At 41.3% G+C, this 22,028-nt stretch overlaps 1 protein-coding gene across 1 annotated transcript; it reads right to left on the bottom strand.

Moving 5' to 3' along the window:
* Positions 1-319: 319 nt before the first annotated feature.
* Positions 320-20,365, bottom strand: mep1ba (meprin A subunit beta a; the record flags this gene model as incomplete). Its single annotated transcript, XM_080032882.1, has 15 exons — positions 320-364; positions 1,865-2,157; positions 2,881-3,057; positions 3,743-3,953; positions 4,336-4,592; positions 4,916-5,131; positions 7,126-7,275; positions 12,094-12,312; positions 12,918-13,096; positions 13,341-13,458; positions 13,559-13,637; positions 14,463-14,503; positions 15,024-15,074; positions 19,893-19,920; positions 20,324-20,365. 15 exons carry the CDS (start codon positions 20,363-20,365, stop codon positions 320-322), a joined length of 2,106 nt encoding a protein of 701 aa, XP_079889008.1.
* Between the last annotated feature and the right edge of the window lie 1,663 nt (positions 20,366-22,028).

Raw genomic sequence — 22,028 nt, forward strand, 5'->3', positions numbered from 1 at the left:
CACCAAGGAACTACAGCTGGCGTATTAAAAAAAACACCACCGCTTTTGTCCAAAGTGGGTGAAAGAATGCAACAAAAACAGAAAGTTCCTCGCCGTTTTAAAGACGCTCGTTTGGGTCTGCTTTTATCTGATACTATTCTTGATAAAAGTGTATAAATGCGATGGATTTCATTTTAGAAATTCACTCCAAACAAGCAAGCTGCTGTAATGCCACGGCCAGGGCCTGACATGTCAGAGGTTTTATTGGTTTTACATTCAGAAGGAGTCCGGTGATTAACTGATCATTTAGTAATGTGCTCCTTTTCCTTTCATCTGGATGTCATGGATTGCTGAGAGGAGACGGTAAGCCCTTGGTTGGGTGTTCCTGTAATCAAATAGAGAAACGATTAGTACTGATTTTAGAACACAAACTAAGAACTTGATCTGTTTGATTTACAAGAATTGGCACAATAAGAATGCACAGTAAACCATTACAAATCTAAATTTCAATGATGGTAATTAGGAATGGTCCAATACTGTGTGCATGTACTAGTAAACACCCAACAGCACTTTACACGTCATGACGTAAGAAGCAGATGATGTACAATGTCCAAATCCAATCTTTTATTTTTAAACGTGTAAGACTACACGTTGAAAATGCCATTGTGTAACCATTTTCATTTCTTTTTGTACATTTTCACAACCCTGGAAACAAGTAAGGTTAGGACACTCGCGTCGCTTACTGCTAGGAGTTTCTGTTGAAAGTTCCACAGCTCAAGATTTTAAGCCATGAATTGATGAACTTGCATCAAAGAAAATATGTCAGTTTTCTGTGGGCTGTAAGTAGGCCAATTTGGCTAAATAGCATGCTAATACTCACTTATACTCATTTTACTCTGAAATAACTTGATTGGAACTTTAGATGTCTGGGGATAAGCAGCACAGCAGTCAAGTAGCTATTTAAAGCTATAATAAACTGGCTATTTTGTTTATTTATGTAAAGCATTATGAAAAATGTGCATCAGCAGAAAAGTATTAAAAAAAATTGCCGCGCACTAGCCTTTTCCCTCTTGGGCTAAGCCCTGGGTGTTTTAGAAACCTAGAAACGCCCCTGGTCATAACAATTTGTTCCAATTAAGATGAAGGTCATATCTGAGGGAAAGGTCCGGCCAAGCCCTCTTTAAAATGAGCATAGTGTTGAATGTTAAAATGCCTGTAATGACAATTTGTTACAGTCAGAAATGATTGTGTTATTGCAAGAACTCTAATGGCATTATTAAGTAGCCTGGTGAGGTCAGTCTTATCTTACAAGCTTTGCATTTGTTTCTGCAGATCAGTATGGACATTTTCCAATCTCCGTGGGGAGGAGCCTGGTCAAAAAATTACCGGGCCAATCAGGGGCCGCTTTCTGACCTACTAGCCTCGTTTGAGAAGGAGCCGTCTTGCTCAGACCTGCGCAATTATGACGCGCGTCTTGCTGTGCGTCATAATTGCGCAGGTCTGAGCAAGACGGCTCCTACTCAAACGAGGCTATTGTGTTTTTCTTATAGTGGAAGGCAGCTTCTGATTGGTTTGTGTAGTCGTCAATCTATCCTCATGAGACCAGCCATATCTCACAAGCTTAATCATTTTACCATGTTGACGTCAACGACTACAAGAACCAATCAGGTGCTGCATCCACTAATAGATGGAAAGTGGGGAGGGCTCCTCCACATGGAGATTGGATAAATTAATTTGAAACGAATGTGAAGCTTGTGTGAGATCAGGCTGGTCTCACCAGGTTACTTATTAAGCACTCAAATCGGTACTCGGTTTTCCAGCAAGAACCCAAATGTGAGTACTTGTAATCCCTAATGGGATTAAGTGAGTGCAGTGTTGAACTCACAAAGACCTCCATGAAGCCAGGCATGTCCTGTATGATGACAGCCTGGTCACTCTCCTGCTGTCTGCTCCTCCTGCTCTGGTTCCTCCTCCTCAGGATGTTCCCTACCACCAGCACACACACACCCAACATGGCTGCTGCTGCCACACACCCTGCTATGGCATTGACCACCGTGGGGTTATTATTCTCCGTGTCTGCCTGTGGAGAGCCTGGGTCTGCAGCAGCTTCCATCAGACTGTCCTCAGCCTGGACTGCAGAGTGGGCAAGAGGCTGAGACTCCAGCAGACCAGAGATATCTGAGGACCAGTAGAGGACTAGCATGATGTGGATCTGAGGCAGGAGGATCTTAAAGGTACAGTTCAACATGTTTTATATTTTGAGCGTGTTTCCTCACTCGCTCTCGGGTTCAAGCCAAGGCGATATAAACCGTTCCTTTAACTGTGTGTGCATTTTTGATGAAGAAACAGGCTAGGGTAGCTTAATTTAGTTCGAGATAGCGTTATAGTTATAGATAGTTGTAGCCTGCCTCTGCTGACAGAAGATAAAGATTACACCATCTCTAAATGCCCCTGGGAGCTAGTTCCAACTTGTTTATTTACCATGTTATGTTGCACTCTATATTTTTTTGTCATTTTTTTTTGTCATTTGAGAATGAAATACATACTGGAAGGAACCCAGGCAGTGTGCATTTGCAAACCACCGTGGATGTGCTTGTCATTAGGGCAACAATAGGCATATGTATTTGATACTAAAATGACAAAGTGCAACAAATATATAGAGTGCAACATAACAGTAAATCTATTGACTCCTAGTATTTGTGATAAACTAATCTGCAATGAGCGTCCTTTGCCCATTTCTTTTTCAAAAATGTATGCATAGTTAAAGGAATGCTTTCTGTTGCTTTGTCTTCAACCCAAGAGTGAGGCAAAGATTAAAATAGTTGAACTATTCCTTTAAATATAGAGTGTAACTGTGTGTAGTATCTCGGTCCTGTGTACTGTATGTGAATAACTTCACACCTTCCAGGCTGAGGAGGAAGAAGGCGTCGTCTCCCTTGATGAAGCTCCTGCTCTTCAGTCTGCTGTGGCTGATGAAGACACTGGTCCCGAAGCCTGGGCCTCGATAGTAATGGCTGCCGTCCGGAGCAGTCACTCTGGAGCCAACCGTCCTGGGATTGTCCCAGTAGTACTCAGTGCCTAATAGATCAACAGGGTGGGACTCTGTTTGACAAATATGACCACTACTCACGGTTCAAAAACAGTTTCATCCCAACTGCAATAAACTTTCTGAACTCTGAACGCTGAGGATTAAGCATGGCCCTTATGTATTGTGTAGTGTGTATGTCTGTATGTACATCTGTGTTATATGTTTTGTAAGTTGGAACCTGTACCAAGCTGTACTGATAACAAATCCCACCAGCCTGGCTGTGTGGTCATTAAAAAGAATCAATCAATCAATCAATATGCATTCATTGGCTGCGTTCCAATCCCCATACTATGGTAAAAAAAAAAATACCCGCGGCATATCTACTACATCCGTCCGAGATTTTTAAGTGTTGAAAACAGCATCCTATTTGGGCGATTCTGACCCACAATCCAGTGCGAAGCGGAAGTGAAGTCACATCGACGGAGCCTCTGTATGAAAACAATCGGGGATGCGACAGAGGCAGCAAGAGGCAAGATCAAGGCTCAATGTTCTGATGAAATAAATAAGTAAAAGTATGTGCCAAGTGTATGCTTACTGCATGCTAACTAGATTCTTTTTTATGGTCAGATGTAGTATGTGGAATAGAAAACAGAAAGAGTATGTGGTTTGGAAAGCAGGGACAGTATTACAGACAGGAGAGTGAATGGATAGCCCAGTCATCCAGCCCTCTCTTACCATCAGAAGACATCTTGTCAGGGTCGGTGGTGACCATCCGGTGCATGTTCATCTGCTGTCTGACGTCAGACTGCTGGTCCATCAGGGCCATGGTGACCTGCTGCCACGGACAGGGCCACTTCAGGCTGTGGTCGTTGGGGCCCGAGGTCAGGTAGAAGTATGTGGCCATGTACCCTGGACGACTGCTCACTCCGTTAAGGTACACACCTACCTATGGATGATCAGGGCATAGTGGAGGAACATGAGACAACCTGGTGCTTTTCAGACCACACCTACTAAATTACAACTCATTTTCTACTACATTTTCCTTTTGCTTGTTTACTGTTGTGGTCCTATGTAAAGCGCTTTGTGTGTGAGAAAAGCGCTATATAAATTAAATATATTATCATTATTAAATCAATATTCAGATTATTCCAAAGAATGGAAATCTAAAAATAGAAAAATAATAGAGGAGGAAGTTCTTTTTTATGTTTTGTTATGCACTTTGAGAAACAAGACCACTACAGGCAGCAGCTAAGAGAAAGCCTGTATATTCTCATGTATATACAAGTGTGTAGATGGAGAGGATACGATATATCAAAGCCATCATGTACCTGGAAGGAGTAGCCTTTGGGTGAGAGAAAGCGAGGGCTGTAGAGTTTGTGTCCGGCGGGCGTGGTGGCCAGCAGGCGGCTGATGTTGCGGATGTGCCAGACGTGCTGAGGACACGGTGTGGACCACAGGTTAATGTCATCCAGAGACAAGCCTCCTGTGGACGGACCTTCTCCCCTCACTGCCTCAAACAGCACACGGGCCTTCCCAGTCACTTTCACATTGACGCTGTGAAGTTCCCAGGAGCCCATGACCCCTCCTGGAAAGACAACAGACAACAATAGAAAATAGAATAGATATTAGACCCTTATGTATCGCTAGGTCTGAGGGAAAAAGCTGATTTCAATAGTATTTCCATTTTGAATGTGCACATTTTTTTTTTTTTTTACAAATGTTCATTATGCCTCGTCTTTGATCTGATTGGCCGATAGTCTTTAGCATAACAATGTCAATGTTTCAAAAGCAAAGTCAAAACGGCACACCATCTTGCATTTTTTATCATTCATATTAGCGTTTGAATAAAGAGTGGCATGGGATCACCTACGTCAAAACCCTGTTCAATACAATATTATCATTATTCACCTGAAATACTCTTGAAGAGTTTTAGTTTGCTGCCGGAGCCGGCCTGGTCGTCCTCTCTCACCCAGACATTGAGCACATCGTGGGCTCCCCCGCTGTGATGGAGGAAGAAGGTCAGACACTGGGCTCCAGGTTTGGGGTAGAGCCAGCGCGTCTCCAGCAGGGCACGCTGCCCAGGCTGAGCCCAGGCCGAGCTGAAGTGCATGAAGTAGCCTCTTCCTGACAGCAGAGAGAGACAAAGTTAACAAATTGAGGCTGGCTGCGTTCCATATCACATACTCTTTCTTTTTGTCTTCTATTCTACTTACTACAGCTGATCATAACAATAATCTAGTAAATTAGCATGCAGTATGCTGCAATTGGGACATTCTTTTACTTGTTTATTTCACTATAACATTGCGCCTCGATCTTGCCTTTTGCTTGTATACAGTGGATTGCAAAAGGATTCATACCCCTTGAACTTTTTTCACATTTTGTCACGTAACAACAACACATGTTTTATTAGGATTGACCATGCGATGGACCAAATAAAATAAAATAAAAAACTGAAAAGTGTGGCGTGCAAAAGTATTCAGCCCCCCTGAGTCAATACTGTAGAACCACATTTCTGCAATTACAGCTGCAAGTCCTTTGGGGTATGTCTCTACCAGCTTTGCACAGACATTTTTGCCCATTCTTTTTTTGCAGAATAGCTTAAGCTTCAGATTCAGCATCAGATTAGATGGAGAGACTCTATGAACAGCAATTTTCAAGTCTTTCCAGAGATTCTCAATTGTATTTAGGTCTGGACTTTTGACTGGGCCATTCTAACACATGACTATGCTTTGATTTAAACCATTCCATTCCGCTGTATGTTTAGGGTCATTGTCCTGCTGGAAGGTGAACCTCCACAGTCTCAAGTCTTTTGCAGAATCTAATAACAGTTCTCTTCAGTTGTAGACGGTCCCTGTAGGTTTGTGTCACAGCCCGCTGCACATAGAGAGCAATGTTATAAGTGGTGTTTAGAGGACTTCTGCTTTCAGTAAAAAATGAGGTTGTAGGCCATTGTTTGCCTTATGATGATAGAAAAAATGCATCGTTTGTGTATTGATAACGTTTTGCTGATGAGTAATTGATACGGGTAGTTCAAATCTGTAGTGTCATTTTACAGCTCTCAACATTGTTTTTCGTCTTTATTCTAGAAAATTGTATTTCCACATGTTCCGACTTTCTTCTCAAATGCAAAATGAAAAAACTTCCTCACATTGTTCTCTCTCCTGTGGCCCTAATATTCTTCCGTAGCCTGGACTAACAACACAAATCCACAGTGATTCTAGATTCTTTCTCTTTTGCCATCCATAACACTAGTGCATCGTTGTTGGGGCTTTGACATAAATATCATATCTTTGTAGACAATCATTTTTATAACTTTTTATAACAATAAAAGAAACCCTCTCTCTCAATTGTATCTAATAAATCCCCCTCATAAATTGGTATTTATTTTTAAACGTGGAACTTTTAATCAATATATCTTTACTGTCAATATGTACTTTGTACAGATTATGTTAAAAATCCCCTCAGGCGCCTTTGATTTCAAATGTGTTCAGACATCAAGGCCAGGTGTTTACAGGTGTGTTAGGCTAGATAAGAGAGAAAGAACTCATTCGCTTGTATTTCATTTTGCTTCCTGGACATGTGTGTACGTGTTCACTGTCAACATTTCTCTTTTTGTTTGTCTGTAAAATGCTCATACTGTTGAATAATATCTACCGTTTGATGTTTTCTATAGGAACAATACTGCAGTGTGATTAGTACTTTGCTGTACATTGTATTTCACTTGTTCATCTAAAATGTGTTTGTTTGTTTTTTTTGTAAAATTGAGAGTTACTGATGTTTTGCAAAATATTTGGCATCTCTGAACGTGTTCAGTCTCCAATTAATAAAAAAAAAAAAGTAAGGTCCAGGCTGCAGCACCATATAACATGCATGTCGTTAGCCTCATAGCATAATTGCCTAAATCATATTTACTCTACACTACTTTTACTCTACTCTATTATACATCTACTCTACCCTACTCTATAACCCTTAAAATATGACTTAGGCAATTATGCTATTAGGCTAACGTAAAGTAGATGTAGGGTAGAGTGGATGTACAATAGAATAGATGTAGAGTAAAAGTAGAGTAAATATGATTTAGGCAATTATGCTATGAGGCTAAAGTGATTGACAGTCACCTTTGCATTGGCCCATGTTGGAGAAGTCGCTCTGAGGCCCTCCCCTCACAGAGCTGTGTTGTTCCCACTGTCTGTTGCCCGGACCTGAGATCATCCCACAGATGTTCTCCTCCTCAAAGTCACAGCTGTCCACAAAGGTACAAGACTGGGCTGTGGGTGAGAACAAATGTCCTGTCATAAACACAACGTATTTTACCTTTCTCTTTCTCAATATTGTTTTCATTGTTGTCAACACAAATCAAATGAGTACAGGTGAGTAAGATTCTCAAGGCAACCCACTCATGCTCCCAATCCACAAACAGCAGCATAGAACCGTGAGGAATGTTATGTTGTTATGTCTCAATGACTATTTATGGAACCTTCTTACGTAAGAGTTTTGATAAAGGACACCTTTGGTCAAATATCTTATCACATATCCGTTGTTTTATTTGCTCTACATGAAATAATTGATTAACATTAACAAGATATGACTCAATGTCCTTGATGACAATGCAGGAAGTGTTATTGCAGGTAGATCTTCATCTTGCTACAAAACCAAAAATGCCAAACAAGGCTGCTAACGTACAAGATAACAGAAGAACGTAAATATTTCATGAAACAACATTGAACTGAAATGAAGCCCGAAAACATTTTGGATGGCTACATGATCAGAAATTATTGGCCGATAATTCAATGTAAATGTTATCATAGAGAACAATATGTTTTTTAAGTGCTTTCTTCACGTCAGACTACATACATATCTTGTAAAAGTGTAATGTAGTTACATTTATTTGTACAACATTTTGAGAACATACAGTCATATGAAAAAGTTTGGGAACCCCTCTCAGCCGGCATTATAATTGACTCTGCTTTCACAAAAAAAAATATAAAAGTGGTATGTCTTTAATTTACTAGGAACAGCTAAGTACTGGGATGTTTTCCAAACAAAGATTTTTTGAAAAGCAGTATTTGGTTGTATGAAATAAAATAAAATGTGAAAAACTGGCTGTGCAAAAATATAGGAACCCTTGTGGTTTTGTTGATTTTAATGCCTATAACAGCATGTAAAACTGATGACTTTAAACACAAAGTTGGTTGGATTATGTTGTTAAGCCTTGAACCTCATAGAAATGTCTGTTTAATCATGAGAAAATGTATTTTAGGTGCCTAAATGCAAGTTGCACTTCTCTTTGACTCTCTGCTGAAGTGAGACAGAATGGGATCATCAAAACAGCTCCCAAAAGATCTGAAAAACAAAGATTGTTCATTGTCATGGTTTAGGGGAAGGCTACAAGAAGCTTTCCCAAAGGTTTCAATTGTCAATTTCGACTGTAGGGAACGTTGTCAGGGAATGGAAGGACACAGGCATAGTGGCAGTTAAACCCAGGCATGGCAGACCAAGAAAAAAACAGGAGCGGCATAGGTGGAGGATTGTGAGAATGGTTGCACACAACCCACAGATCACCTCCAAAGACCTGCAAGAACATCTGGCTGCAGATTGTGTATCTGTACATCGTTCAACAATTCAGCGCAATTTGCACCAAAACATCTGCTTTTTATAAAGACCAAATACCTTAATTTTTGTCTCATCAGTCCAAAGCATTTTCTTCCAATATGAAGCTGGCTTGTCTAAATGAGCTTTTGCATACTCCATGCAACTGTATCTGTGGCGTGGGCGCAGAAAGGGCTTCCTTCTCATCACCCGGCCATACAGATGTTTTGGTGCAAATTGCACTGAATTGTAGAACCATGTACAGATACACAATCTGCAGCCAGATGTTCTTGCAGGTCTTTGGAGGTGATCTTTGGGTTGTGTGCAACCATTCTCACAATCCGCCGCATATGCCGCTCTTGTACTTTTCTTGGTCTGCTAGACCTGGGTTTAACTGCAACTGTGCCTGTGTCCTTCCATTCCCTGACAACGTTCCTTACAGTAGAAATTGACAATTGAAACCTTTGGGAAAGCTTCTTGTAGCCTTCCCCTAAACCATGACAATGAATAATCTTTGTTTTTAAGATCTTTTGGGAGCTGTTTTGATGATCGCATTCTGTCTCACTTCTGCAGAGAGTCAAAGAGAAGTGGAACTTGCATTTAGGCACCTAAAATACCTTGTATCATGATTAAACAGACCTTTATATGAGGTTCAAGGCTTAACAACATAATCCAACCAATTTTGTGTTTAAAGTCCTCAGTTTTACATGCTGTTACATGCATTAAAATCAGCAAGACCACAAGGGTTCCCATATTTTTGCACAGCCAGTTTTTCACATTTTATTTAATTTCATAAAAATAAATACTGCTTTTCAAAAAATCTTTGTTTGGAAAACATCCCAGTACTTAGCTGTTCCTGGTAAATGAAAGACATACCACTTTTATCTTTTTTTGTGTGAAAGCAGAGTCAATTATAATGCCGGCTGAGAGGGGTTCCCAAACTTTTTCATATGACTGTATATATACATGGCATATTGAAGCTAAGCCCGATGATACATAACATAATACATGTGTATAACACTTAGTTTTGCTATGATGGTGGCAAAGACTGCATAACTGACTAAATAAAGAAACTAAACAATATTGTAACAATCATTGCAGGTCGTTTTCAAGAATGATTTCTTCAAAAAGAACCAAGCTAGTAATTGCAATGTTTAGCTTGGTTCAAACAACATACCAACATGAATACTTTCCTAAAAATAGTCAGCATACTTTGATATTACATCACTGACTGCAGACACCATAAAGCATTTAGAATCTGTCATATTCCAAAGGATATATAATACTTGAAGATGCACCTGCTGATTGATTGTATTGTGCATGTAAACGTATCCAACAGGAGGACATTATCTGTCCTAATTAGCGTGAAGCAGCTATTATTAAGTACATGGTATGAATTGTTTTACCTTAGACACAACAATTGGTTAAAGGTGAAGTAAGCGATTTATTTATGTTAATATAAGTGTTAAAGCGGCAACGAGTAACTTTTAAATATCTTTTAAACAGCCTCATGTTTCCTCTCATAATCATAAATTACCTTTAACAGCAAACGAGACCATCAGTGCAAAGAAAGACGTTTTTATATAGTTTTTATTACTGCATTTGATCTGGTCGTACACCCAGTCCGATTTTCGGTTCACGCGTGCATGCTCTATGGTCACATATCCGTATTGGTCACAGATTTCAGTGAGGCGCAGGAACGCGATTTGAGAAGCCTATCCCTCCAGGTGAGGGAAGGGGAGCGGGAGCCTTGTTTGAGACAGTTGTTTGTCGTCATAATGACCGATAACGGGGCTGAACCATAAAAGAAAAAAAAGAGAATGCAATGAAGAAAAGCTAAAAGGGAGAGTGATAGTCGGGAGGGAGGGCGTTGCCAAGCAACGTATACACAATTTCACGCAGCGAAACTAGACTGCAGTGTTTACTCCTAAATGAATGAGCGGTAGCCTACTAAAACAAAGTTTACTTTGCCTCACCAGCATCATCAGATGACCATTATTCATCGGAAATAGTCATTATTTACAACATAAACACATTACCTCATCGTGATCCATAACTAACTGCCGTCTCTCGTTCATTCGCTTTGTGTGGGGACACATACTCGTTCAGCTCCGTGAGAGGTGACAATGCATCAACTCATTGCAATCAGGTGTGTTTAGCACTGACTGGCATTAGTTGATGCTGTGTCACCCATAGACTCACGGAGCCGAAAAGAGTCCGGTGCCCTCACACTTTCAACACACGGACACGCACCATATTGCTTCCTGATTATTTGAATCTTGCACGCCTGCACGAGCTACAAAACAGCTTCACGACAGCTGGCGTCGTAATAATACTACCGCTTTTGTTCGAAGGTGTCGCCAACGTGCCGACTTACTCGTAGTAGCTCTTTATTCATACAGTGATCACTTATATTGTGAGCGCGTTTCATAAAGCCGATCTCTCATTCACCTGCTCTGCATGTAATTGGCAAATAAACTTTTCGGGATCCCACACCTGCTAACCAATCAGAAGAGAGAACGCTACAAACCGGCACCCGTCTCACTGCAGGTGCACGTGCAGAGCGACAGATGGGTGAATGTGTATACGCCTACAATGGCGGAGCAGGTAAAAATCCTTCCTAATGTCTGTTTTGATGGTTTTTATCATGTTTTATCACACTTATGGATCTGAGATGATGCTAGATAACTCGCTGCTTTAAGACCGCAGTGCATTAATGTGGTGATGTGGGGACGAGGGAGGGGACTGCTAACTGCAGTCACTGACCATTCCACTTACTGAACCTTTAATTACATTGTAGCCTGCATGGTAGGTGTTGCCAGAGGCTTCCCTCTGTACCAGACAATGTGTCCACTGTAACGGTTTGTGGCAGCCTTGTTAAAATGTAACAACCACCCCGAATGTGACAATGTATTAAAAATGTAATAAAACCCAAAAGTGTAATAACTGGTTGATAACGTAACACAAAACCTAATAACTTTTTTACCCATAATGTGACAATTTATTACATTTTGGGTCAGTTATCGCATTATGGAAGATGTTAGATTTTTATAGGTTCAGCATTTTGTTAACACAATCGGCCCTACATTTAGGGTTTTATTAAAAAATGGTAACACTTTACAATAAGGGTACATTAATCAATGGTTAGTTAATGCTTAGTAAACGCTTAATAAGCATTAACACCTGCTTAGTTAATGTTGAATAAGAATTAACTGAGCATTGCCTAACAGTTATGCTTAGTTAATGGTTTAACTAATTAGTAAACTAAGCATAATTCATGTTTAACCAAGCATTTACTAACCGTTAGTTATAGTTAATTAATGTTTGATAAGCATTAACTATGCATTAACTAACCGTTACTATCATTAGCTAAGCATTGAGCAACAGTTAATTAATGTACGCTTAATGTAAAGTGTTACCACAAAAAAGTATTACATTTGGGGCTCTGACGAGGGCTGTCTAGGTGTATTAGTTGAGTGGAGGCGGAGCTGACTCACTGCAGTTGTAGAGGCGGTTGAGCTTGGTGAGGTCACTGGCACTGAAGCCCATCCTCTGGCCGATGACATCCGTGAAGTGTGGTAGCTTGGTGGCTATGGTGGCCTCTGAGCCCACGCTAAAGGAGGTCTTACTGTAGTGCATGACGGAGCCGTAGTCATATGGAACACCTAGAGCACTGGACACTGTGTCGTCGTATGTCTTGAAGTTGTGCTCTTTACCTGAGGGGAGGAACAAACAAGAATATTGTTAGCCTCATAGCATAATTGCCTAAATCATATTTACTCTACTCTACTTTTACTCTACATCTACTCTATTCTACATCTACTCTACATCTACTTTACCCTACTCTATAACCCTTAAAATATGACTTAGGCAATTATGCTATTAGGCTAATGAAAAGTAGATGTAGAGTAGAGTAGATGTAGAGTAAAAGTAGAGTAGAGTAAATATGATTTAGGCAATTATGCTAAGAGGCTAATGATATCAGGAATGATACAGCACGTTGTTTTTAATAATTACTGCCCGTGTTTGTGTGGACATCTTTTTTTTAATAGATAGCAGGTGCGCATTAGGAGCAACATGCAGGAGAGAATAGATTTGGGAAACAGTTTATTATATATTGTACAAAGTCGAGACACTGCATTGGGGTAAAATGTTTAACTTGTATATGTCGTCATGAAAAAAAACTAATGTTGAGATAATGGCCGTGTCTCGTTGGGATTACCTGTATTAATAAAGATTAAAAAAAAATATGAAAGAATACATGTGATGAAAGCAGTGTCTCACCTTAAGTTACTATATGTTTTATAAGTACAAGTGTTACCAGGTTGAATGTGATCCCACATGATGTTGACATAGTCATCTCGGTCAGCTCTGGACTGCTCGTGCCAGAAGCCCAAAGCGTGAAGGAACTCATGCTCTACGGTTCCCAGACGGTCACAGTTTCTACCAATGGAGAGCCTCTGCTTCCCTACACGCCGGTTGCCTACATAGGAGTAGCATCTGCACAGAGGGGAGGCCAGATGCATTGGTTACTAAAGGCTCTTTTACGTCCAGGCGAGAAGGGCAATTTTTCAAAGTTCCATGTAGTTTATTTTAAGGATGCAGAGTTAGCGTGGACATAAATTGTGACTTCATGTGCCAAGATAAGCTCAAGCAGCAGGCATGTTAGAAGATGTAGTTTAGTCTTGTTTTAAAGAGAAGATGCCTATGTGAAGTGATCACAGTGGTTTAAAGCAGGGCTCACCCGTCCCCTTTGAAGACAGAGATGTAGTTCTGCTCTCCCTTCCATGGTGTGAAGTCAATGCAGCTCTTCAGTCTGTACTGCTCAAAAGCCTTCAGGATAACTCCCTTTGCATTCATGTCTACATGTTACAATTAAGAAACATAATGAAAGATAATCTGAATTTGGTGCAATTTGGTATCCATAGTACCATGGTGCCCATAACAGTCAGACAGTCTTACCCAGGCTGTCCTCTAGGTAGTAGGGAATGCTTGTTGGCCAGCGGTATTCATCGGCTATGATGGAGTTCCTGGCCAATGTCTGATGGGAATGAAAGAAACAAGAGAAAAAAACGTGATACAGATGGATAAAGGAACAACTTTACCCACTGTCTTTTAACTGTAACCTTGAATTTCTAAATTGCTAGTTTTCTTTGATTGGCATGCAAATTCGGATATTGTCTTCTATTAGAACATGTGTAATACGCAAGCTTGTAGTTCTATGAAACAGTTCCTCTCAGTATAGTGGAATTACTTTGATTCCTGCATGCAAATTATGCGTATATAAGATCTTTTTAAATGCCATGCCCATTTCATTTGAGAGAACAACAATATTGTTCTTGCTAAAACCTCATCATCCACAAGCATTCAATAGTAATGAAATCAGAAAAAAAACTATCTAATCACAAAGTTTGTTCGTTATCTGATCGCACTTTGAATATTTGTAACATCTGTGACTAGGTAAGTATACGGTCTGTCACTATCATTAACTTGTTAACAATACATCTTTTTCATGCTCAAAATGTCCCATCAGCATGAATATACATAGCCTATATAATGGCTTTGCATCTCAAATAGGCCTGCATATTGTTAGCCTCATAGCATAATTGCCTAAATCATATTTACTCTACTCTACTTTTACTCTACATCTACTCTATTCTACATCTACTCTACATCTACTTTACCCTACTTTATAACCCTTAAAAATATGACTTAGGCAATTATGCTATTAGGCTAACGAAATGTAGATGTAGAGTTGAGTAGATGTAGAGTAAATATGATTTAGGCAATTATGCTATGAGGTTAACGATATGCAGATTATTGAAGAGCAGTCAGAGGTATTCGGTCTCCGTGCACACAAACTTACGTTCTGTTCAACATCTCCCTCCAGCAGGTCCAGTCCGGCCTCTGCAGAGGTAAAAAATAAATAATATAATAATCAAGCTTTTATTGCAGACACAGGTCCATATAATACATCATACAGTATAAAAAGGAGATATAGAACATACATAGAAATGAATAAATTAAATACATATTGGCATATACAGCTCTGGAAATAATTAACAGACCCCTCCAAATGTTCAGTGTCTCTTGTTTTACTATTTATAAACATATGTTTGAGTAGAATGAACATTTTGGTTTTATAATATAAACTACCGACAACATTTCGACTAAATTCTAATAAATGTTTTGTCATTAAGAGCATTGTCAATAAGTAATGTAGAGATGAAGATTTAAGAAAAATCCAGACTGGTCTCTTAGTTTTTCCCCGGAGCTGTACAGTTTATTGCACCAATGCCGTCTTCACCTAGACGTGTATCTGTAGCAGCTTTTCAGAGGGCTGACCAGGGTAAAGTGTATTAGTTAATGAACATCCTCTTAGACAGGTGATAACAGAACAGTAACAATGAGCCAACCACGCACCAACCTTCATTAATGTTAAAGATGTCCCAGTCGCGGCCTTCATCGACATCCGTTTCTGCAGATAAAGAATAAATAATATTATGCTGCTTAAAAAAGGGTTACAGCAGGTTAGTATCCTGTATAATAATAATAATGAAATAAATCATGCATTAAAAGCCAAACAGCCACAGGTGCATTAGGTAGAGCATGGTGGTAGGGGAGACCGGGGTAAGTAGGCACACTTTTTACTCTAGTGAGAATTGCTCATCACCTAAACATCTTTAGTCATTCCTACATTAAATTGAAGCTTAAGGTGTTGGCGTGAAATGTGAACCCCTCACTTTTTCTAACTTATTGTAATAAAGAAGAAATTTACCATCAAAGACCCTCTAACACATTGTGACAACCAACCCCATCAAGGGGTCGGTTGTCACACACTATGTGGTTGTTTGTCACAATGTTATCTTTATGGGAAAAATCTTAAAAAGAAGGCAAGAAAGCAGAACTACATTTGAAAGTTTAATTTCATTGTCAAGTTGAAAAATAGGCCTACATAACGTTATGCATCTTAACACAAAATGAGCAAGGAATTAACAAAAAGGAAATCCATATTAAGACCAACCTACTGTATGTAACAACATAAAGAACAAAACAAATAGGTCTAACAATAATAGCCTACTCAACTAGGATACACACATTCACTATCTGAGTTACAGTGATGGCAAATGTAGGGTCTGCCCACTCTAACTAAGCAGAGCTTATGTGCCCACTGGTTGCACATACACCACTTCTCCCTTACCTCCCCTGAACGGGTGCTGGAGAACGTTTCCATACAAACCAAACACAAACTATCCTCTTCATCTGATGAAGATTCCTCCTTATGTCTCTTTCTCTTCTGTTTATTCTTCCCCAGCTGGGTTGGAGTGCACTGGGGTGCAGTAGCCTTGGCAACTGGTCTAGTTTGGGATGCACTGGGTCGTTTTGATTTTGTTGCCCTTTTTCTCTTTTGCATGCTAGCTGCCTCCTTCTCTGGGGTGTCAGTGAGGATACAGCTTGTCATTTTCTTTTGTTATTGGGTTCCTTTCCTGGCTGCACCCTTTGGATAACATGTGACAACCAACCCCCAAAAAATGTGACGACCAACCCCAACTGGAATTTATTGCTAGTATCAAGGCCAACAACCATCTGACAACTAATTAGCTTGCTACAAACAATCTAAACTATAATAATAATAATAATAATAAATTTTATTTATATAGCGCTCTTCTCTCACTCAGAGCGCTTTACAAAAACAAAACAATAAACAAACAAACAAAAATGTCATGTAGAGTTGGGTTGGTGGGTGAATTAGGGGTAGGCAGAGGAGAAGAGATGGGTCTTGAGTTTGGACTGGAAGATGGTGAGGGACTCAGAGTCACGGATATGTTGGGGGAGGCTGTTCCAGAGCCTGGGAGCTGCCCTGGAGAAAGCTCTGTCACCAAAGCTGCAGAGTTTAGATGTGTGGGTGGAGAGGAGACTGGCTGAGGAGGATCTGAGGGCCCGAGGGGGTTGATAGGGGGAGAGAAGGTCAGTGAGATATGGGGGGGCCAGATGGTTGAGGGCTTTGTAGGTGAGGACCAGGAGTTTGTAATTGATCCGGAAAGAAATGGGGAGCCAGTGGAGCTTTTTGAGGACTGGGGTGATGTGGTTCCACGAGTTGGTGTGAGTGAGGAGACGGGCAGCTGCATTCTGGACACGTTGGAGTCTGTTGATGGAGGTGGTGCTGATGCCGGCGAGGAGTGAATTACAATAGTCAAGGCGGGAGGAGATGAAGGCATGGATGAGTCTTTCAGCAGCATGGGGTGTGAGGGAGGATCTAATCTTTGCAATATTACGGAGGTGATAGAAGGAGGTTTTGACAGTGTGACGGATGTGGGGTTCAAGGGAGAGGGTGGGATCAAAAATTACGCCAAGATTGCGGGCCTGGGGGGAGGGGGAGACCATGGTGCCATCAATAGTGAGTGTGGGGGGGGTTGTACATTTGCTGAGGGTGGATTTGGAGCCAATTAGGAGGAGTTCAGTTTTGTTGCTGTTGAGTTTGAGGAAGTTATTTTTCATCCAGAGTGTAAGGGAAGACAGGCAGGATTCAATGTGGGAGATGGGGGGGTTGTGGGGGGATTTGGTACTGAGGTAAATTTGGGTGTCATCAGCATAGCAGTGGAAGTCCATTGAGAAATGGCGAAGTAACTGACCAAGGGGGAGGAGGTAAATGATGAAGAGGAGGGGGCCGAGTACAGAACCTTGGGGAACACCTTGTGTGACGGTGACTGTGGCAGATGTGTGGTTATGGAGGGAGATGAAGTTGGATCTGTCAGAAAGATAAGAATGAAGCCAGCTGAGTGCAGTACCTTCGATACCGAGGTTGCTGAGTCTGGTGAGCAGGATGGTGTGGTTAACAGTATCGAAGGCTGCACTCAGGTCAAGGAGGATGAGGAAGTTGAGGGAACCAGCATCGGCAGAGGTGAGGAGGTCATTGAAGACTTTAAGGAGAGCGGTTTCTGTGCTGTGGAGAGGGCGGAAGCCAAATTGGAGGGATTCAAAAAGGTTATTGGCGTGGAGATGGGATTGGAGTTGTTTGGTGACTATGCGTTCAAGGGTTTTGGAGAGGAAGGGGAGGTTGGAGATTGGGCGGTAGTTACAGAGGGAGGCGGGGTCGAGACCAGGTTTCTTGAGGGTGGGGGTGACAGCAGCAGATTTGAAAGCAGAGGGGACAATTCCATGGGACAGTGAGGAGTTAAAGAGGTTAGTGAGGTAGGGGCAGAGAACGGGGAGGCAGGACTTGAGCAGGGGAGTGGGGAGGGGGTCAAGGGAGCAGGTAGTAGGTTTGGAGGAGCTTATAAGCTTGGAGAGTGCAAGAGGGGTAACCAAGTCAAAGTGGGAGAGACGGCAATGGGGAGGAGGGGTTGGGATGTCCAGCGAAATGGGTAGGGAAGGGGCCATTGAATGTGCAGGGGGTTCATGTACAGGGAAAAGTGAAAGGTTGATGGTGGTGATTTTGTCAGCGAAAAACTGGAGGAATGAGTTGCAGAGATCTGGGGAGGAGGTGGAGAGGGTGCTGGTCCGGGGTTTGAGGAGGTTGCTCACTGTGGAGAAGAGGGTTCTGGGGTTTTGGCAGGGGTCAGAGAAGTTGGCAGAGAGGTAGGCAGACTTGGCAGCGGTGAGGGCGTCTTTGTAGGCAGTGAGGTGGAGTTTGTAGGCTTGGTGGTGGACTGTGAGTGAAGTTTTTTTGGAGAGTCGTTCGAGTTGGCGGCCAGTCTGTTTCAATTTGCGGAGTGCGGGTGTGAACCAGGGGGAAGAAGTATTAAAGGAGACAGTTTTGGTTTTTAGGGGGGCCAGGGTGTTGAGGGAGGAAGACAGGATATAATTAAGGTGGTTTGTAAGCTCATCAGGTGAGCTGAGGGTTGAGACCAGGGGGAGGGTGGAGGAGAGCAGGTCACAGAGATGGTGGGGATCAATGGATTTGAGGTTACGGAAGGTGATTTCTCTGAGGGGGCGGGGGCAGGGGGTGGGGGAGAGGATGGTGAACAGTATAAGTTTGTGATCAGAGAGGGGAAAGGGGCATGGGTGAAGGCTGAGTATAGGGAGATTGATGGAGCAGACAAGGTCGAGGATGTGTCCTTTGTCATGGGTTGGGAAGGTGACATGTTGGGTGAAATCGAAATTGTCCAGTACAATGGTGAGTTCAGATGAGAGCTTGGAGGTGGGGGAGTCCATGTGGATATTAATGTCACCGAGTAACAGCAAGCGTGGAGAGAGGGTTAATGCTAATGTGATGAGTTCGGTGAAGTCAGAAAGGAAGGAGGGATTAGGTTTGGGTGGCCTGTAGATGAGGATAACTGTCGTGGAGGAGGGGGCTTTAAAAGCAATGAATTCAAATGATGATACTGAGGGGAGGGTGAGTTCTCTGATCAAATAATTATGTTTGTGGATGACGGCGAGGCCACCGCCACGGCGGCAAGGGCGGGGTTTGGCGATGTAGCTGAAACCAGGGGGAGATGCTTGGTTGAGGGAGAAAAAGTCATTGGGTTGTTGCCAGGTTTCAGTAAGTAATAGGAGGTCCAGATTATTGTCGAGGATGAGTTCATGTATGGCGGGGGCTTTATTGTTGAGTGAGCGGGTGTTGAGGAGGGCAAAGTTGGCACAGCCAGAGGGTGATGGGATAGGGGCAGGCTGGAGAGGTCTGAGGTTAGCCAGGTTAGCTGTGCAGAGGGGCGGAGGGGAGGGGGGGAAACTGGGTGGAGGGGTGGTGGTGGTTGAGTATATAAATGATTGGCCATTTGATGAAGTGATGTGTGGGTGAGGGGAAAGGACAGCAGTGAAATCCAGTCCATGTTTTCTGTCCTGCCTGGTGAGCTGCTGCCTGACAGAAGCGATGAATGGTCCAATAGCGGCCGCGGGTGAGTCCTGATGACGTGGCAGAGGTGCGACGGAGCTTGCAGGTAACCGGACGAATGGGATGAAACTATAGCTTACCCTTCACACTTTTTTAGGGTAAAAAGTGTTTTGTTATAAACCCATTGTGTAAAAGCCTAGAAGTAAAATACTGAGGAGCTAAATATTTTCAATTTGACATGAAAAACACTAACAGTCCTCTCACCTCAAATGCAGCAGTCTAACTCCAAGGAAGACTATGTAGATGACCTCTGATCCCAATTCTGGATATTTACATACCAAAATTTAACAGACAGCGCCTTCTGGTTCCGAGATATAACGATTGTGACAACCTACCCGTGTGACAAATTACCCCGTTCTCTCCTACAGTATTTGAAATATTCTCACTTTGTCTAAAATCCTACAGTTTTTGCCCCCCACCTTTTCACAGCAATTAAACATGAAAAACATTGATATGACCCACCTGTATCACCTGTTAGCTTAGCTGCTGCCTGTTTAACACATTGAAAAGCACATTAATCAATCAATCAGTTGAGGACATTGATGACCTGGTTCGCTACAGGATAATCTGACATTTCAAAGCCAACTCAATGTTGAACTAATGTACAGCTCCGGAAATAATTAAGAGACCAGTCTGGATTTTTCTTAAATCTTCATATACATTACTTATTGAAAATGCTCTTAATGACAAAACATTTATTCAAATTTGGTTGAAATGTTGTCAGTAGTTTATATAATAAAACCAAAATGTTCATTCTACTCAAACATAATGCCTATAGATAGTAAAACGAGAGACACTGAACATTTGGAGTGGTCTCTTAATTTTTTCTAGAGCTGAATGTGTTTCGCAGTGAAGGTACAATAATACTGTTAATGTTTGATACCAATGCTTACCAGTCCCAGGCCAAACAACAGAATCATCCACCTTAAAGCCATGGCTCCAACTGCAGGCACACACACACACTCACACACACACACTGTATCTGTTTCACCTGTCTCAGTCCTGCTCTGTCTGAATAAATGTTGCTGCTTTCTTCTTGTACAGAAGAAGGATCACTGTTATGCTGCACTACATTTGCATGTTGTGTTCATTTTTATGGCTCAATGTGACGGAAATAACACAGCAGTCAAATTAATTATTAATTGAATATTGTATGATTAGCTCAAGTAAGTATTGTAGCCCTGGATAGACACTGGTGCAGGGGAGGGGAGTTAGAAACACACACACACACACACACAATTTTAACCCCTTTTTCCAATCAACACAGACCTAGAGTGGGGTGGCCATCGCAAACCTGAATGAATGGCATGTGATATAAATTATAACCAATGCAAAGAGTATGTGTAATCAAAAATCCTCAAATCATTTTAGTATCCATTGTAATGTCTGTTTTCACGAGCGAGTTCACACAGCCTAGAACAGTGCTGACCTGCGCCATGCAAGCCAAAGTTGTGGTGGGGTCCAACAACAGAAGGGACATGTAATCCAAGCATTCTGGAGCATAAAGGAAGAAGTCAGCATTTATTTCAGTTAAGATGAATAGTAAAATTAGCAAAACAACATATCTTTCTGTCAGCCAGATGCTTAACAACTTTACTGAGGGACAGATGACCATGGCACTTGCTAATGCTATTGGGGCTACTAGCCAAATAACCTGCTAAAAAAAGCTTTATTTATGAAATTCTGCCATTACTAAGAACATGGTACACTTATAAATAGATCATTGAAACTACATAGCTACACATAAACAAAATCAAATGTCAAAAATCTGGTGGGGCACGTGCCCTGCCCATGCATGGGTGGCATGCGTGTCACACGCACACTTATGCTGTTTTCAAAACCTTTGCTGACCAGAGACCAGTTCTAGTGGCCACAGTCCTGCCTTTACTGTGTAGTTGGAAGTTGCAAACTGGTCCTATATCAGTAGATAAGCTGTCTTCATTGATTTATCAGTGTGTATGTTGATGAATGTGGCAAACTATCAGAAAAAAAAGAAAAAAAATACCCATCCTCTCCAAACTACCTATCAGAAAGGAAGAAAAAAAAACAACACATGGGTGGCCAATGACATTTCAGTCCCTCCTTCCCATACAATCACACTGGAGAAATATTAAGTTTTTTTTAGTAGAATCCCAAATTACAAATCTGAATCTGAAACTGATAATAATATGTGACTTTTACTGTAAAGTAATAGGATGTTGAATACATGTACATACAATAACACAGGATAAAACCCTAATTTCAAACAGAATTGGTGTACCTCAATGCACCATCAATAAACGACCATATTACTGCCATTCATTCACAAAATATATACATAGTTTGATAAAAAGAGGATTGATCATCAGGGAATTATAAAACCTTTCTTTTTCTTTAATTGTTTGTGGTAAAGTTTTAGCATACTGTTGTTATTGAAACATTTATAATATGGCTTTACTGAATCCCTCCAGATATTAGACTGGTTATTAAAAAAAATTAGCAAAAATGTTAAATTAAGGGAAGATCTTCGTATGAGAAATGGGCTCGTAAAGAATAAATAATGATAGGAACTTTACCTCTTTGGTCTTTGATGGCACAGACTATCCGGCCAATCACAGA

The sequence above is a fragment of the Ammodytes marinus genome, assembly GCF_949987685.1.
Source record: "Ammodytes marinus genome assembly, chromosome: 8".
In the NCBI taxonomy this organism is placed as follows: Eukaryota; Metazoa; Chordata; class Actinopteri; order Uranoscopiformes; family Ammodytidae; genus Ammodytes; species Ammodytes marinus.